Raw genomic sequence first — 18,564 nt, 5'->3', positions numbered from 1 at the left:
GATCTTGGCCTAGATCTCAGAGCTGTTCTGAGCCAAGGGCTGCTGACAGCTCCAATCATAATGCTAAGTGTGTGCTGAGAGTAGGGGTGGGAGGGGCAAGAGGAAAGAGGCTTGGAAAACGAAGGATATTTGAAGGGAGAAATACTTTGAGATGAAAAAAAAATACAAAGTATGAGAAGTTAGACAGTCTTATAAGGAGCAAGAGGGGGGCATCAAGGAAAAAAAAAGCAAAGGGACACCAGAAAATGAAAGGATGGAAAGAGGTCATCTGTTCTCTTTCCGCCTGCATGCAAGGAGAAAGATGACTGAAAAGAGGCCTGGGCTGGGGTGTGGCTCTGTGGTCGAGCATTTGCCAGGCATGCAGGAGACCCTGAAGAAAGGGAGGTGGGAGAGGGGAACAGCCCATTCCCTTATAGGATGCACTCTAATTATCAGAAAATTCGTCTTCTAATTATGCCAGAACCTGCTGTTCTTGAACTTGGCCATTATTGTTTGTGATCCTATCTTACAAACTTAAGAGTCCATCTCACAGTATTTCTAAAACCTTGTCCTGACTGTGACAGGGAGGGTCTAAAGATCTGAGATTTCTTTGATTTTTTTTCCCCATCATGACATGTCAAGACCCCCATTCCCATCTTTCTAGTCATGCTTCTCTATGTTTTAACTTCTCATTGATTCTCTTAAAGCGTAACTCCCCAAATTAAACTCATTAATTCCAAATATCAAAAGCTATTGTCTCCATAAGGCAGGACTGTTCCCTAGTGTCATGTGGAATGGTCAGAGAGAACACTGAACATTGGTCATAGTTGAACATCCACTATGTGCTGAGAATTGTTCTACCTTTTACTCACTTATAGCAATCCTGAGAGGGAAGCATCCTTCTCCTCTTTGTTCTGAAATGCAGACCAAAAAAAAAGAAAGAAAGAAAAAGAAAAGAAAAGAAGGAGCAGCTCCAGGCTACAGAGCTGTGAGAGGGCACCCCACACACACACCCTAATAGAGGCAGCTCTCTCACCCGCCTTTATCGGCCACACCTTCATTCCTCCATCAGCGGGAACAGCGCTCTTGGGTTAGAGTGTTGTGCCAACTGGATTCCAGGAAGCTGGCTTGTTTTGCTTTTGCTTTTGAGGTTTCTTTGACAGGAGTTGCTGCCCTGCTGGGTCTCCTTGGTCTCCAACTTGTTCTATTTATATGTTGAACCAAAGTACAGTTACTTATTCTGTCCAACGATCTCATGTGAATTTAGCCCACAGTTCCAGAGACTTACAGATCATAAAGCTGTCCTTGAACTTCTTCTGCCAGCCTTTACATAGATTCCCTCCCTGCATCCTGGGAACAGCCGTACGGGCGGAACTTTATTACCCCCCTTTTAAAGAAGAGGAAACTAAGGTGTATCGTGGTGGAACTGGAAGCTCTTGTGTCTGAATTCTGTCCTCCATTGTGCCAACTCCTCTGCAGAGCATGGCTGCAGGCGAGATAAGGGAGTGAGCACTTCCCGGCTCTCTATCCTGGGGGTGGGGGGTGGGGAGGACCAACCTCAGGAAGGAGCAGCCCAGTTCCTTCCAGAACACGTGTTCCTTTACCAACTTGACGGACAAGCAGCTCAGATGTGCCTGCGGATCCATGCAGTGTTTCCAGGGTGCTGGCGATCAACACGCCTTGTTCAAGCACAGTTATCCAAAATCCCCCAAATCAGCTGGCCTTTGCCTTCCTTTTTATAATTGGCCCACAAGGCTCTCAAAATTTTCTGAAATCCAAGCAAGGCGATAAGCAGAACACAAGCATCCTGTTCTTGAGGGCCCCATCTGCCAAGAGAAACCAGCTTTGTACAGTGGAGGCAGTTGCCGGCCACCCAAGCTTTAGACGGCTGCATGGACTGTGTATGTCTGAATGCCCATTCAGGCAAAACACTGTAGGATGGACGGTAAGGCCCAAAGAGATAAGGATTGGTCCCTATCACCATGGAGCTTAGAGTCTGCTGGAAAAGACGGGCGCAGGAAATTACAGTGAAAGTGACAATTTGATAAGTGCCACAAGAGGCTCTCACAAGAGGTAAGTGCTTTCCAAGCTACAGAGGGAAATGTTACTGCCAAGCTAGACTTCAGAGCAGAGGTGGCATCGCAGAAAGCAGGAGTTTGCAACCCATAGCCCCAGGCTACACCTATTACCTTGCCAGTGTTGGTCAGCCCCACAAGTTAGTCATGTACAACGATCAAAAGAATGCTGTTTCCCGGTGTGTGAAAGCACATGAGATTCAGATGTCAGTGTGCACCGGGACGCTCTGTGGGAACACAGCTACTCCCAGTATTCATTATGGCAGCTCTCAGATGCAGCTGGGACACAGGGCCCATGGTCTCCAAGGCCTAAGGTACTTCCTCTTTAGTCCCTTTCAACTGCTGGTCTTTTGGCCCTGAAGGATGGGCAGGACTTGGGCTTGTGAAGTCAGACACAGAGCATTTCTTGCTGGACAGTGGAAGTTAAGCCAGAATGTGGGCAAGTGCCAGACTTTGAGTGTCAATCCCTTGCATCTTCGTTTCTTAAGACCAAATGAAATTGAAAAAGGGAAATGTGAATTCTACCGTAAAGAAGGTTTGAAAGTTCCAAAAGTAAAGGGGAAAGAGTAAGGATGGGAGCGAGAAAGGAAGAGAAGTAAGCCTGCAGGAAACAGAAAACACGGACAAAGTGAAGCTGGAGCAGGGAAAACGACAGCGTGGCAGAGGAGAGTATGGGTGACGAAAATCAGTGAAGGGGAAAATACGGAGACTAGAGGGAATGGGAGTCATTGTGCCCATCCAGAAGCTACAGTTTGAGGATGGGACCACTCTCGTGTCCGCGTATCCCCAGCGCTCCTAGCCTGCTTTCTTCATGAAGGTACTTCTCCAGGACAGCTCAAGCTAAAACAGTGTTTGGGAAAGAAAACTAACATTTATTGGGCTCCCACTGAGCACCAGGCACTGCAAGCAATTTGTAAATCAGTTAACCCTCACATTAAACCTGGCGGTGGGGATTACGCCTTTTATGGAGGTAGGACTGGGTCCCTTTGGCAATTACTTCACCTCTGATCCTCGCTCCCAGTGGGGAAGGTAATGACCACTTGGAGGGTTATTGTGGACAATAAGGGAGAGGGTGCGTGCACTTCGCCCTGACACGCACTAACCCTCAATCATCAAGACTCGCCTCCGAGACCCCACAGTGAGCCACCGGGGCGGGGGTCACAGGCCACGGGTCTCCAGGGGCCCGCGCCGGACGCCTTCGAGCCTTCCGGAGGACGCGGGGCGGGGCTCGGGCGCACAAAGGAAGCGCGCGGCCCGCGCCGGCCGCCGCCCCGCCCCGCGCCGCCTCGTCCCGCCCTCGCCCCGCCCCGGCGGAGGCGGCCCGGGAGCCGGCCCGGACGCGCCGCATTGTCTCCGCGGCGCCGCAGCCCTCGAGCGCTCGCCGCTTTCCCGGCCGTCGCCCGCTCGCCCGCCTGCCCGCTCGGCCCCGCGCCCTTTGTCCGAGCCACCGGGCCCTGCGGTCGGATGCGCCGCGGCAGCCCCGGGCCCCGGCTCGGAGGCTCCCGGCGCGGAGGACGCGGCCCGCCCGGGTCCCCGCTCCAGGCGGCGCCGGGCCGAGGGGCTGCGTAGGCCCCGCCCGGTCAGGCCCGGCCGGGCCCCGGACAGGTCAGTGCTGCCGCGGGGAGGGATCGCGCCGTGCCAGCAACGGGCGCCGCCCTGGGCCTCGCGGAGGCCTGTGGGCCGCGCCGCCGCGCTCGGCCTCCAGGGAGGGCCCGAGCCGCCTCCGCTCTCCCGCTCGGGGCCCCCCGACCCCGCGGCTCCGCGCGCACTTGTATTGATGGGAAAGGACAAGCTGTTTTGTCCTGCCCTCTTCCAGTTTTTAGAAGAGCGTTTTCTCGCCCTCCGGTGCCAAACCAAGGTATGCTGCATCTGCGGGCGCTTTACGTTAAATCCGGAATCTTGAGCGTCTGTTTTAAGTTGACGTCCGGAGAGAGGCAGGTAATGTGCAAGGCCAGGATGCGAACCCGTGAAGTTGCCGCCAGTGCGCCTAAGCCCCGATTCCCACGTCGGGTGCCAGTGAGACCCTCCCTCACCTCAGCTGCCGAAGGTTTCTCTAGCTTAACACTAACCGTTCCCGTCAACTTTCCTTCCCCGCCAGACCTAGGCTGTCTGCTGAGCTCACTGTTTCTTACTCCTGCTTTGCAAATCAGTGACAGCTTTCCCCTCCGACTTTTCCCACCCTTGATCCTTAATCCTCTCATTAGCATATTAGGCCAGGAGAATCCCTTGGGAAGTGAACTACCGACCTAAATTCTCTGATGTCCGCAGTTTTCTAGGATGGCCGAAATTTAAACTGTTCCATCTCATCGCCAGCCTGAGCTTTCCGTTTCAGGTTTAGAAAGTAATGTCACTTTCACTGCACCAGACCCCACTGTCCCGGCCTTTTCCAGCCATTTGGCCCTGGGGCATTTCAGGATAATCCAATTATCATTCACCTGGGATTTTTCTAACCCCTCCTGAGTCAACCCAAATGTTAGAACCGCTAGGATTTCTAGGTCGGTGTGAGCATAACAGGCTAATGAAGCAAGAGAATTGTCCCTTGTTCTTGTATTTCTGCACACATCCACTCTCCTCCCAGCCTCCCCACCTTTTATTCCCACACACCTGCAGACCTGCACTGCCTGTTGGCTAGTGTTTAGGTTTGGGTCACCAGGGATATAGGATTGTCCCATCATTTTGCCTGGAAACTAGAAAGCAGTTTGTTAGCATAGGAGCAAGAGAATTTTGCTTTAATCTTCCCAGAGCCACACAGCTGAGCAGCTCTGATCTGGTTCAGTTCTGTTTTGCACATTTTATCAGGCTCCTGCTTTATGTAAAACCTGTTGGGCCCCATAGGCAGTTTAATGAAAGAGAGCACCCAACATCCAGATTGTTTGGGAACCTTCAGACTTTTGCCCACAAGCTATTTCCCGCCGTTCCTTTCTGCTCCTGAGTGCCAGCCCTTGTGAGGTAGGGATTTGGCTTCTTCACAAGGGTGGCGTGTTCCATGGAGGGTCCAGCAGATGGGTAGTGGTGCTCTTTTGGCACCTGCTCTCTCCTGGCACTGTCAGGCGAGTTCTGCTTCCCTGCTCACCCAAGATGCTCCAGGCTTGTCTTTATATACCACAGAGAACAGATGTCTTCCCCCCACCCCAAGCGTTAAACTTGAGAAAGTGGGTAGTTTCCTGGATCACTTTGCTGTGGACTAAGGAGGCTCAGGAATACCTCTTGTTTTCACCCCTCCTCCCCGCCTTGCAACTGTTCTTTACACCTGTGGCCATGGGCATTATTGAATGTTGGTATTTTGTCCTGTGAATGTTGGTCCTGTGTCTGCCTCCTAGCCCTTTGCACTTTTCTGGGTGTTACTTTATGGCTCTGGGAATGGAACCCATGGCCTATAGACCCTTTCCACTCTCCTGTGTCCTGATTTAGTTTTCAGTTTACCTCTGCCAAGTGGGCTTCGTAGTACTATTTCCTTCCTGACAGTGAAGAGGAACACTCCAGCCCCCTCCTTCTGTGGCAGAAACAGTTTTCTGGCTGTAGGTCTTAGGCACTTCTCTGTGCCCCTACCCTCCTGTGGAGGACAGCCTTTTATCAGGACAGCATTTTGTTCTAAGTCTGCCATTGACTTTAATCTAAGCTGATTGACCCTGAGATTGCCTTTTCTGCCAGGAGACCCCCTTTCCCCCGCTCTGACCTGGGCTGCCTATTTGCTCTGGCTGAGCCCCAGAATCCACTCTTTCAGACCACATCCTCTTTCCTGCCTTACTCATTTCCTGCCCTCACATGCTTTGGATCTTTTAGTTCTGATTTCTTGGAAGCAGAGGGAATAAATTGGAGAGGGATAGAGGGGAGAGATGAGCTTAAAATTTGAACCGTTCTTGTCTATAGCCGTTCATGCTCTTTCTTGTTCACCTTCTCCTGAGGTTTTATCTCTTAGGGAAAAGCACATGGAGAAAACAATTACTATTAAGAATTGGGAGTTTTGTGGGTTTTTTGTTTTTTACCTGGGTGCTAGCAAGTGTCACCGGGGAATAACTTTGCTGTCACTTTTTCCTTTCCTGTCTTGAATAGAGAGAGGTGGCTGGCCTGCACTGTACCTGATAGTTCTGCCTTCTTCCCCACTAAAGCCCACCTTGTCCCCTGTCAGTCCTTACAGGAAGCTGAGTGAAAGTTAAAAACTAGGGACCAGGGTGGTAATTCTGGACCTATTATGTGTTACTATGAAAATAACACAGAACTTTTCTTGAGTGAGTCCAGTTTGTACTAAAGTTCTTCCAGCTGTCCAGTATTTAATCTCCATGCATTTGGTCCCACGCACAGAAAGAATTCTTTCGTGAATGAGAGTAAGGTGTCATCTTAAATGAAGGTTTGTTCCTTTGTCTTTTGCCCCTTGGCAATGGGGTGATAAAGGTGATGGCTCAGTAGTTGGGGAAAATCTCAAAAGAGTGATGCTCTTTGGTACTCTTCACGACCATTTTCAAGCAAGGACCAGTGGGAGCCTTCACCCCTGTGGGATAGCAAGGTGCTCTGAGCATCCTGGTCCGGCCTTCTTGTTAGTGACAGAAGCCCCTCACCAATGCTTCAGTGATTCAGAGCTGGGCCCCCCTCAAGGTAGAGGCCTGAAAGCCACACACTTAGGATTTAGCTCTTGGTGTGGCATGGTGCAGACTACTGCATGAGTCACCATTTGAAAAGGCTTGTAGCAGGTTTTCTGTTTTAAAAAAATGTGCCACTTAGAATAAATTTAACCTACACATTAAATAGATGGAGGTTTCATTTTAAGAATTGACATTTAAATTTCTTATTTTGAGTGCCTAGCTACATCAGAATACTGGTTTGGTATTTGTAAAGATATTCAGAGGCAAACCGTCTTTGATTCTACTTCATATCCTAGATACTTGAGGAATTATTAGGAAAATAGTCACTTGCCTAAGACAGTATTCTTATTAATTTAGATTTTCTCTCATTACTAACACAATGGAATCTGACATGATCAAGAAATGAGCTTTAAGAGTTTTTAAATTTATTTAACTTCCTGTGTATGACTGTTTTGCCTGAATGTATGTATGTGTACCACCTGTGTGCCTAGTGCTCATAGGAAGGCAGAAGAAGACATCAGATCCCCTGGAACTGGAGTTACAAAGAGTTGTCGGTTACTATAAAGGTGCTGGGAGCCAAATCTGGGTCCTCTCCAGGAGCAACAAGGGCTCTTAACCAGTGACACATCTCTTCAATCCGCCAAATGTGCTGTCTCTACAGTTCACCAAGGGTTATGCAATAAAGAATAGTAGGGGAGGTGTGAGTATACGCGCATGTTTATATGGGGGGTGTTCTTTATCACACTCCTTGTTTTGTGACAGTCTCTCACTAACCCTGAAGCTCACTGGCTAGATTAGTTGGCTAGCAAGCCCTAACGATCCTCCGCCTGTCCCTACCCCCAGCGCTGGGGTCATAGGTGTGTACCACAATGCCTGGCCTTGTGCATGAGTGCTGGGAATCTGAACTTGTGGAACAAGCACTTTACAGACTGAGCCATCTCCCCAGAATGAAAACAGGAGTATAGTCAGAAACGACATAATTTAAATAATAAACTCTCACTCTGGGATTCATCATAACACTACACAGGCCCCTTTATGCCGCCCCCATCACGTTTAGTGAAAGGGACACGCTTTCCCTGTCTTTCAGTTTCCAAGTCTTTTAGTTCAGGTGAGTCCAAAGACAACACTGTTTTGTACATTTGCTAAAGAAGCAGTTGCTGCTCCGTGCAGCTTGCCAGTGTTATGAGAGAAATCCAGATGTTAGAGAGGCCCAGTTTCCTATTTTGACTCTGTTTTAAAAGCATGCTTAGCAGTAAATGTATTCTTACTTCCGTTAAGAAAAGATGGCTGTTCCATGCCATGTAATAACCAGTAATCAGGAACCAGGCCTGATGCCATGTTGGAGCTCTCGGCAAGAAAACAAAAGTTCATGGCTACTGAAAGTTATTTTCAAAGCCCTAGCTGCACTGCTCTCAAGCCTCAAACACTGCATATTATTCCTAGTTACAAAGTGTTTGTCAGAATACTTTGATGACCCATTCTTATGTGGTCCAGAGCCACACAGCTGTGTTGTCGTATGGAGCAACCAAAGTAAACTCTAAAATTAATGTGAAGCAAATGCATTTTTTTAAAAAGTGGGTTTGTTCCATTTTTCCAGTATCCAGTTATCAGTACTCAGCAAGTAAGATGATGGAAAGATTAGATGACAACAAAGATAGATAGATAGATAGATAGATAGATAGATAGATAGATAGATAGATAGATAATACAATTTTTAAAAAGGTATGAGTGACTGCCAAGCTGGCTACCAGAGGTCTTTCTCAGAGTCCACATGACAGAGAGACCCAACTCTCACGTTCACGTGCATCAGCCTCTGTCATACAACTAAGTAAGCGCTAGAGAGAGTAGTGTTTTCTGAGAAAAGCCATCAGAATGTAAAGGGGTATCATCTGGACCTGACACGGGCAGGACAGCTGAGGCTGGGTGCCACCTCCTGTAGTTTGACATTGGCTGCCATTTGTTACCTTTGGGGATCCTACAGTTAGTAGCCAAAAATAATGAGATTGGCATATCAGGGAGCGAGATTGCCTTTCCTTATTACCAGCCTGAAGGTAATTAGAACATTTACTAAATACTTCAAAAGTTTTTTATATTTTATTTTTTTACTTTTTTGGGGGGGTCAGGTCTGGTCCTCTCAGTACTACCATGAAGGCTCTTTATTATTTATACAGTATTCTGCCTACATGTTTGCCTGCAGGGCAGAAGAAGGCAGCAGATCTCATTATAGATGGTTGTGAGCCACCAAGTGGTTGCTGGGAACTGAACTCAGGACCTTTGGAAGAACAGCCAGTGCTCTTAACCTCTGAGCCATCTCTCCAGCCCTATTTTTAGCATTTTTTAAAAAGATTTTATTTATTTATTATTTATACAGTATATAGTACTCTGCCTGCATGTGTGCCTGTAAGGCAGAAAGAGGGCACCAGATCACAGTATAGATAGTTGTGAGCCACCATGTGGTTGCTGGGAATTGAACTCAGGACCTTTGAAAGAACAGCCAATGCTCTTAACCTCTGAGCCATCTCTCCAGCTGTATTTTTAGCATTTTAAACTGAGCTTATTTCACAGGTGAAACCACTTCTTGGCTTTGTAAGTTCCACCCTAAGGTTTGTAGTCCTAGGTAGGGGTTCTTCCTTTGCCTTGACTCCGAAAAACCTCCTTTGGTTTCTGGGGTTCTTCTGCATTGTTCGCTGGTAAATCTTAGCCTCTTTATGAAAGCTGATGTAGAAAGGACATCTAACATTTGTCTTCTTGGTCTTCGGATTAAGTCTTGGTGACGGTGCATTGACTTGGTTTGCTCTGAAGCGCATGTTGCAGTCATGTCAAAGCAGAGATAGGTAGTGACACTTCTGCAGACTGACCTCGAGGGTACAAAGACCAGGTGTGGGGTAAACCCTTAGTAGACAAAGTGTGGGAGCACAGGAACAGGGGTCAGGCTCAGTGAGAGTGAGGTCAGGGCCTCTCTGGAGTGTTGTGCTTCGTGATCTTACTTAACTCTCTCTCTGCAGGCACAACAGGTATGAGCACACATCACAGTTGAGACTGAGGCTAATAGCCTGCTGGCCTGCAGGCTAGGATTTAAGCCCAGTTTCTTTCTGCTTCTCCATTTACTCAAAACCAGAATTTCCCATAAATTTAAGTTACAGTAGTTTTTGGTTTTTCAAGATAGAGAAACTGAGATTCAGTGAAGATCATGTCTGAAGTCACCACAGGTGGGGCCAGAATGAGCTCCGACCTGACCCAGAAAATTTCCAGGGACGTGGAATAGCTCTGTAAAACTTCTCCCTCTGTCCCAGGTACCATTTGCAATTCTACTATCGACCAGAACACTGTGATGGAGACCAGCTGGGGGTCCTTGAGCTGGATATTAGACACCGTTCTTATGGGCCTTCATGTCAGCGTTAAGCAGAACTTCCCTTTGCCTCTGCAGCCAGGACTAGCCAGCATTGTTAGTACCCTGGACTGCTGGACGTCATTTTGTGGTCCTGCAGAAGCTGATTCCACCACCGTGGCAGCCTCTTATCTCTGACCTCAGCCTGTTGTGGCACTCTGCCTGAGAGCTAGGAAGCAGATCAGGACTGCTCCTGTGTCCTCAGCTGTGTGGTGGAGCAGGGTGGCTGCTGCCTGTATTGATGGCTTTCCTTCTGGCTCTGGTTGACAGCTTAGCAGACATCTACTTCTGCACACTCTAGCCTGTGGTTTTGGGTGAGACGGAGGGGCCCTGCCTCTGCCCTGAGAGACATCATGAAAGTGAGCTATAGAGTAATGGCTGCCAGGACGGAGAGTTTGGCCCTCCAGCCAAGGCTGTAGACAGAGATAGTCAGCTCTTACCCAGAACACTGAGAAGCTTGTCTGCCCTCCTGGCCTGCCAACCTAGCCTCAGTGAGGTCATCCTATAGTGATACTCAGGCTGGCTTGAGGTCACCTGACTCAACTACTTTCCCATTCTGCTGGCCAGCTCCCTCCAGAGTCTCACCTCTGTGCCTGGAAAGCTCCCTGCTGTGCTAGGCGGAATGGCCAAAACCCTCTGTCACTGCTGCTTCTTCCCTTCTCTGGAGAGGTTTAGAGCAGCTGCAGCTTGCTCAGCTGAGGATGGTGCTCTGAGAGGCAGGCTGGTGCCAGAGCCGTAGCTTGTGGCCTCAGGCAACAGGTCTTCTGTCGCACAGCCCTGTTCCTAGAAGAATGGAAAGGGTTCCAGGAATTGACTCCTCCAGGACTCAGGGCACAGTGTAGGAAGGAGCTGCAATTCGCTTTCCACTGAGAGCCCCTTTGGACTATGCCCTGGAAGGTACCATCTTTCAAATGGCACTCACTCTTGCTTGGATTCTAAAAAGCACGCCTGGAACTTGTACAGTCTGCATGGGAGATGCACCGTGGTCATCATCTAAATTTAGTGTGAAAATTGGTGGGAGAAATGACTCGTCCCAAATTCTAAATGTGGGAAACACAGCGTTAAATAGTGGTGTGCTAGGCCTGTTGGAAGAACACGAGCTCTTCCCTTCTGACATCTCGGAATATTGAGTGCAGCTCCTGGATCCTGACTGACCACGGTCCTTTTCTTCTTAGTCCAGGATTGCCATCTGGGAATCACCTAGATCACTGCCAGTTCCCAGCCCTGATGTCCTAGACCACACATGATGCCTCAGCTCCTTGTCCTGGAATGGAGGTTACGTTTCCTGCTGCCGCCCTCAGGTGCCCTCATGCTGCTCCAGCCAGCCAAAGCACAGCCCTCCCCACCCTGTCTGGCCTACTTGCCCAGCCCACCCCAGGGAAGTGAAGGCACCGTGTTCTACCCAGCTTTCCTTCATGACCTGGGACATAGTCAGTACTCATCTTGCTGTGGCAAAATACATGGTAGAAGCAACCTCAGGAAGGAAGGGCTTAAGGACACTGGCCACCACGGTGGTGCAGGCAGAGGGATGAGCTTGAAGCTGCCGTTCATATGTATGTGTCCGTGCACACACAGCCAGGAAGCAGAGAGCTGAATTTGCTGTTACACTCACTCTCTCCTTTTCACTCCAGTTTGGGCCTCCCACCTCTATAACCTCTCCGGAAACATGGTCACAGACAAGCCTGACGTTTATCTCACGGGTGACTCTAAACTCTAACTGTCCCTCAATCCTGAAGGCTAGTTCCCTCATCTGAAAAACCAAGGCCGTCAATTCACCCCTTTCATCTGGCTGTGGTCTCCCTCCCACCATAGCTGGGTCACTAAGGGCCTCAGAAGGTTCAGAAAGGCTCTGCGCATCTGAGCAGAGAACCAGCTCACGGCAGTATCTGAGTGAGCAGGACCGCACTTGCATTTTAAAGAGTGTTCTCCCTGTGAATCTCTGTGGAGTGCCTAACTTGAACTCCAGCCTGCCCTCTCCCCCCTGCCACCATGCCCCACTTCTCTTCCGGGAAGGGGCAGCTCCCTCACTGTCACAGTGCCACTCATTTCTTTCGGGATATAACTAAACGGATTGTGAAGGGTGGCCCCATGCCTTTCTACAGGCCCAGCAGCTCTGCCTCCAGCTCTCCTCTCTGTAAGATGACCTGCTGCCGGGCGCAGCTGTGGCTCCTGCCGTCTCCTGGATACGAGTTGAGCAGGCCTCATTGTGCAGGTGCTTCACTTACATTCCCCAGAACAGGCTGAGCTGAAGCACAGGGCATGGTTGCTGGAGCAAATGCTGCTCCAGGTGGCCACTGTTGCTGTTGGTTGAGCCCTGTTAGCAGTTTCCTTAAATTCTTTGAATTTCATTCCCTTGTTCTCATACCATAACCAGCCTCAACACTCAGTGTCAACCTCACCCATGCACACACCAGAAAAAAAAATCCTCCACATTCTGGTATAACAGATGGTTTCTGTGTCATCTGTACATAGGAAAACCTGGTTCTGAACTGGCCGGGCTTTTCAAGGCTGGACCAGTGTGGCCTCTCTCCAGCTGGCTGCAGTGTCCTAGGTGCCTTTCTGCCTCTGCCTCTAGAGGTCATCCTATCTTGCCCAGTTTCTGGATCTAACTTGGAGCCCTAACTAACTCCTGTGTCGAGGAAGTCCTCCGGAGTGACAGGGAAAGTGGACTACCAAACTACCACCTGCCTGTAATCCCAGCACTCAGGAGGCAGAGGCAAGCAGATCTCGAGTTCGAGGCCAGCCTGGTCTACAGAGTCCAAGAGAGCCAAGGCTACACAGAGAAACCCTGTCTCAAAAAACCAAAAACAAACAGCAACAAGAACACAGCTATCATTTATACACAGTTTTGCAGAAATGCCACTTCTACAATAGACACCACTCATTGTCACAGCCTTGGAGAGCAGGTTTTTAAATCTCACCTATGGCAGATCTCTTTGTAGTACCAACAAGACCTATATTCTTTATGGTAATGATGAAGACTGAGTTTATTATTATTTATTTTATTATTTATATGAGAATTCATTGCCATTAACAGGCCTTAAGCATGTGTCATATTTTGGACATTGGGTTAGCCCCTGGGGTGACTGGGTCACAGCCCCTGTCTTAGTTAGCAGAAGTGGCCAGTCCAGAAGAGATGGTTTCAGAACAGTAGCATAGACAGGGGCCGCTGGGTAGACCTTCCTAATTGTTTCATGCAGAAGAGCTGTTTCTGCTGGAGCCTGTGAATGAGATCAGCAGTGAGAAGTAGCCTCGTTGCTGATCATAGCCTTAGTGAGACTGGCACACACTAATGGTCCGTCCGTTTGTGGTCAACTCCAAGGCATTTCCAACCTGTTTCTTCCCAGTGAAGCTTGACCTATTTCCCCCTCCGGCCCCTGGACCTAGAGGAGCGCCTCCCCCCCCCCAACACACATTCTGTTGAGGTGCTAGCTATAGGGAGGCATCTGAGACCTGTGGGAATCCCCCTGGCAGACCCTTCAGCCAAGGGCATTGGTAGAAAGCACCGAGGAACTGAATTTCAAAGACAGAGTTTCTTTGTCTCTTTTCTTTGCCTCAGGCCAGCAGGGCGGGTTTCTGCAAGTTTCACTGTCAAAGCAGCTCCCCACCCCACCCCAACGGGCTGCAAAGCAATCTGGGAAAGTGGGAAGCAGATTAAATTAATCTCAGTGTGCTGAGCATGGCAGGGGGTGAGACCATTTGGTCATTCCAGAAATAGCCCAAACTCTTTGTTACTAAAGCAGGTGATGAACTAAAGGCCTTTGAGATGGTGGCAAAGCCAGACAGCTGTAAACCTTACTGTTTGCAGAACACCCTCCTCTGCCCCTGGGATCTGTCTCTTGTAATCTGTCCCAGAGTTACGGTGACTAGAACTTGTGGTGTCAGCGTGAAGGAGTTTATTTGTCTTCTAGTCATAAAATCTTAAGAAGACTAAAGATTTCAGAATCGTCGTTCCTGTCAGTGAGCATTGATTTGTAACCTTGGCTGGTGAATAGTAGACCCCCCTCCTCCGTCTGTCAGCGTCCATCAATAGGTGCAGGTCGAAGACAGGAAGGAAGGGGAAGACAGGGCATGGTGCAGTTGAGCAGGGCTAGAGAGAGCTCACAGAAGGGGACAAGGTATCAGGAGCAGCTTGGCAGTGAACATCAGTGACCGATGGTTGGCAGCAGTGATCCCAGAGTGGGAAGGAGAGTGGACTCCTTCCTGTTTAATTCCATAGCAAGGACCAGTGACGCTGTAACCCACTCACTCCCTTCAGCCTGTGCTCTCAGGCAGACTGTGGCTGTTCAAAAGCAAACAGGAGCCAGCTGTGGCAATGCACAGCAGGGATCCCAGCGCTGGGAGGCTGGGAAAAAGCATGGCCAAGACAGTAGGATCTCAGGTTTAAGGCTGGCCTGAGCAGCCTGTGAGACCCTCGCATCAAGGGGACGGATCACGAACCAAAAATACCTTACGAGTGAGCTCTCTGCATACTTGGTAGTCACGTGAAGGTAGTTCCTGACATCTTTCTATCCCATGAAGCAGGCTATATGAGAGGGCCAGGATGTGGCATAACTCACTCACTGATGGAGACAGTCCCTACAGTTTGTCTAAGCCTGTGTTTGCTCCGTGCACACATCTGATTAGACTATCTGCTCCTAGGGAACGTAACCAGAGTTGGAGGGCAGAAACTAGCAGGAAGACAGATGTGGGCTCATTATAAAGAAGACTGTAATTATACTCCCCAAGGTAGCAGCAGGGTACCTCAGAATTAGTTCCTCTGTCACTAGAAGCGTTCGGATAGACAAGCGCTAGAAGTCACTGGACCAGGAGCACTGTAGAGAATGTTTGAGCGTTGTTAAGACACTGGGCACCGAGTAGCTGATCCTGTGGTTTCTGTGGTCCACAGGGTGTTCAGCTCCTCAGGGACTGCTTCTCTGGGCTTTAATTAGGAGGAAAACAGCCACCATCTAAGTGTAGCATTCAGCTTTCAGAGTGAGCTTTATATTCGAACAGCATTTACCTGTCCTTTGTTTTTTTAAGATTTATTTATTATTTATACAACATTCTGCCTGCATACCAGATCTTACTATAGATGGTTATGAGCCACCATGTGGTTGCTGGGAATTGAACTCAGGACCTTTGGAAAAACAGTGAGTGTTCTTAACCTCTAAGCCATCTCTCCAGCCACTTACCTGTCATTTTAAATAAAATCGATATATCTTTGTATACTTAAAATACTAGAAATTAAAAGCAAGGAAAAAAATGAATAAACAGACTTTAAAACTTAAAAGACATCCTAGCTGTTTCTAGATTGTAAAATTTTGTTTTTTCATTTTCTAAACACTTACTGATTAAAGAGACTAATTCCGGGCTGAGAGATGGCTCAGAGGTTAAGAACACTTGCTGTTCTGCCAAAGGTCCTGAGTTTAATTCCCAGCAACCACATGGTGGCTCATAACAATCTATAGTAAGAGCTGGTGTGCAGGCAGAATGTTCTATTAATAATAAATCTTAAAATAAAAAGAAAAAAGAAGAAGACGACGACTAATTCCAAAAGGGAGAATTACCAGCCAGGGGTGGTAGATACACACACCTTTAATCCCAGAATTCAGTAGGCAGAGGCAGATGGATCTCTGTGAGTTTGAGGTCAGCCTGGTCTACAGAGTAAGTTCTAGGACATTCGGGGCTCAATATGAAAACCTTATCTAAAAAATCCAAACCAAATAAAAGTGGGACTGTGTCTAGTTTTCTACAGAAAATCCAAAGCTATTAAAATTTATTTCACATTAACACAAACATTTAAAGAGTATTTTTTAACTTGCTGTTATGGTTTTGGGTCAAGTACAAATTAATCACACACAGGTTGTAAAGTGCAGGTGTGGAGGTCAGGTGACAACTTTGAGAGCTTGTTTTCTCTTCCCCTCATAGGTTCTAGGCTTCAGACTCCGGTCATTTGAAGGCTTGTCTGGCACTGGCATGCATTGAGCCATCTCACCAGCCCCAGGAGTTAGTTTTTAAAGCCCCTTACCAGTCCCCTGTCCTGGGTAGCTTCTGCCCAGCTCTGCAGTCTGGTCCTCTTTGGGGTCTATAGGAATGGGTGTCAAAGCCTGGACTCTCATTATGAAAGCTTGGTTCTGGTTTTTTGAGTCAGAACTGCGGAAAGCCCAGTTAGAAATCGTCACTGAAATGTTTGTTTTTATTTCCTTGTGTGCATGATTAGACACCATTATGAATTCCCATTTCCTGAGAATACTTTGGGTCCTCATTATGAAATAACATCTTCATAGAAAGTGTTGTACAAAATTACCTGTGTACTGCAGCTATTTTTTGCTTTATTATTTTAATACTGTTTTAAGCTTTTTCTCACACACTACTGGCATATGCTTAATATTAATAGGCTTGTTGCAATAAAGAAGCAGCTTTTCCATTTTTTTTTTTTTTTTTTTAGGAAGTTCCCGGTTAGAGGCACAGCTCACTGAGCACTTGGTGGTGACAGAAAACAACCTTGGGAGGGGGAGTCTCTAAAAATGGACTGGTGAAGCCTTGCCCCTCTGCAGCAGTGAGGCGCAGCACTGGGGAGATGCTGGCAGAAGGGAGAGGAGGCCCAGCCTGATGGGCTGTGGGGGGCCTCCCATCCCACTCTTTGGAGCATTGTGTTGAGTTTTCCAAAGGAGAAGTTAGGGAGGTTGTCCACAGAGAGATGGAGGGAGTGACTTGCTGAGCGCTGGATGAGTGCGCTCTGAGTAAGAGGTGTGATTAAGAGCAGGGTCAGCAGAGAAAAATGGCAGCTGTGCCAACATCTTCACCATGGAGAAAGAAAATCCTGTAACTTAGTGCAGTAGCCACCACAGGATAGTGCCTGCTGGTGTTGCAGTCCCCAGTTCCCTGGGCGTCAGTTTCATCGCACTGTTAGAATCTGATCCTCCAAGGAGACCCATGGAGGGTTGCTTTACCCTCTGTCCACCAAGCTGCTCTGCTGCATGAGCCTGTGTTGTGGACCTTCTTGGTTTGCCGTTAAATATCTTGGTCACTCTTTGGAGCTCTCTGTAAACTTGAGAGTCGCTCTGTTTAACCCAGTGCTGGCCAAGGTCTTACCTCCTCAGGGGCAGAATTCCATCCTAGTCTGCCTGGTTAGGTCTGTCTTAGATCTGTGTTTAAGAAACCCTGTTAACTGCACAGCCAAATTACTGCAGAACTGAAAGCGCTCACTGGGTGGCCTCTTAAGCTGTACCACTTGTGAACAGGCTATGGAGGGTAGGGCTGCCTGGTTGGCACTTCAGGTGCTGGTTGTCCATCTCCAAGCTGGCCTGTGTTCTGATCCCCACCCCCCATCTCTCTTTCTCTCTTCCATGCAGAGACAGGGCAGGGCATTGTTCATGCACTGACCGACCTCAGCAGCCCCGGCATGACCTCAGGGAACGGAAACTCTGCCTCCAGCATCGCCGGCACTGCCCCCCAGAATGGTGAGAATAAACCACCACAGGCCATTGTGAAACCCCAAATCCTGACGCATGTTATCGAAGGGTTTGTGATCCAGGAGGGGGCGGAGCCTTTCCCGGTACGGACTACTTCTTTTCCCCTCTTTTTTTTTTTTTTTTTTTTAAAGTATGTTTTGGATGTGTACTAGAATATTTTTACAATTCCATGTAAATTTTCTGAAAATGTGAACAGTTTAGTTGTCCTTCCCTTGCTAATTTCCCCCATCCTGCAAATGTCGGAATAATTTCTCTGTAGGACTGAGTTTCTCCAGAGTCCAAAATGACTTTATGATCAAGAGTAATTGATAAGAACCTTTGGTTAGAAGTTTGTGCACACAGGTTCAGCAGTATCCCTGACTAGTGACCTGTGACCCCTTAAGTAGAGGGACTTAGTTCCCCTTGGGGTGTTTGGTCAAAGACAGTGGACTTTGGAAAAATTACACTTTATTGAATTTCAGTGCCAAAATCTGAACAGCAAAACTTCAGCCATTAGCAAAAGGAACTGTCAGTACAGCGTTTTCGAGCTGTATGGGAAGTCAAGGTGGTGGCGTGGGAGTGCAGCCTGAGATGTGCTTTCTGGGAGCAGAGCCTTGGAAAAGGAGTGAATGAGATCAAGGGGCCTCCAGAAAGGGCACAGCTCAGGAGGATTGTGTGAATTGGAAACCCAGTCCTCCTGGGGGACCATCTGCCTGTTGGTTGTGCTTTGAACAATTCACCAGAACACTGAGCTTGATTCCTGCAGTGCACAAACCATGTTCCGAACTGCCAACAGACAGGCACATTTGTGGCCTCTTCTTCTGGAGGTTGGCCAAGGCCAAAGGCAGATCTCCCGGGAGCAGCTTACCGTATAAGGAGCTAGCTCTGGTCTCTGCCCCCTCTCTCCCCTAGTCTACTTCTCCTTCTGCCTCTGGACAAACACTGGAAGCTTCTGGGCCTGCACAGTGAGGGCAGCTAGAGCAGCAGCTCACATCATCCTAGAGCCGCATACCCCGAGCTAGCTGCCCATGCATTACCCAGACAAAACAAGGGCCAAAAGAGGCAGAGCCTTTGTCAGCCCTTAAGGCTGACAGCCATGGGGCATG

At 48.6% G+C, this 18,564-nt stretch overlaps 1 protein-coding gene across 9 annotated transcripts in view; it reads left to right on the top strand.

Moving 5' to 3' along the window:
* Phc2 (polyhomeotic homolog 2) overlaps nucleotides 1-18,564 on the top strand; it is a 96,012-nt gene that overhangs the window by 69,098 nt on the left and 8,350 nt on the right. For 5 of the 9 annotated variants that reach the window (XM_060379505.1, XM_021637298.2, XM_060379507.1 and 2 more), the window contains one exon: nucleotides 17,360-17,562. In XM_060379505.1, coding sequence (XP_060235488.1) covers nucleotides 17,360-17,562 — 203 coding nt within the window. Of the gene's footprint in view, nucleotides 1-3,363; nucleotides 3,660-3,758; nucleotides 3,913-3,972; nucleotides 3,993-11,197; nucleotides 11,324-17,359; nucleotides 17,563-18,564 lie in introns of those variants that run through there. The other 4 variants (XM_021637314.2, XM_021637322.2, XM_060379509.1 and 1 more) reach the window with 4 other exon arrangements.

This window comes from Meriones unguiculatus, chromosome 3 (assembly GCF_030254825.1).
Source record: "Meriones unguiculatus strain TT.TT164.6M chromosome 3, Bangor_MerUng_6.1, whole genome shotgun sequence".
NCBI classification, from domain to species: Eukaryota; Metazoa; Chordata; class Mammalia; order Rodentia; family Muridae; genus Meriones; species Meriones unguiculatus.
Note: the sequence above shows the minus strand (reverse complement) of the source record. Positions and strands in the feature narration are given on the sequence as shown.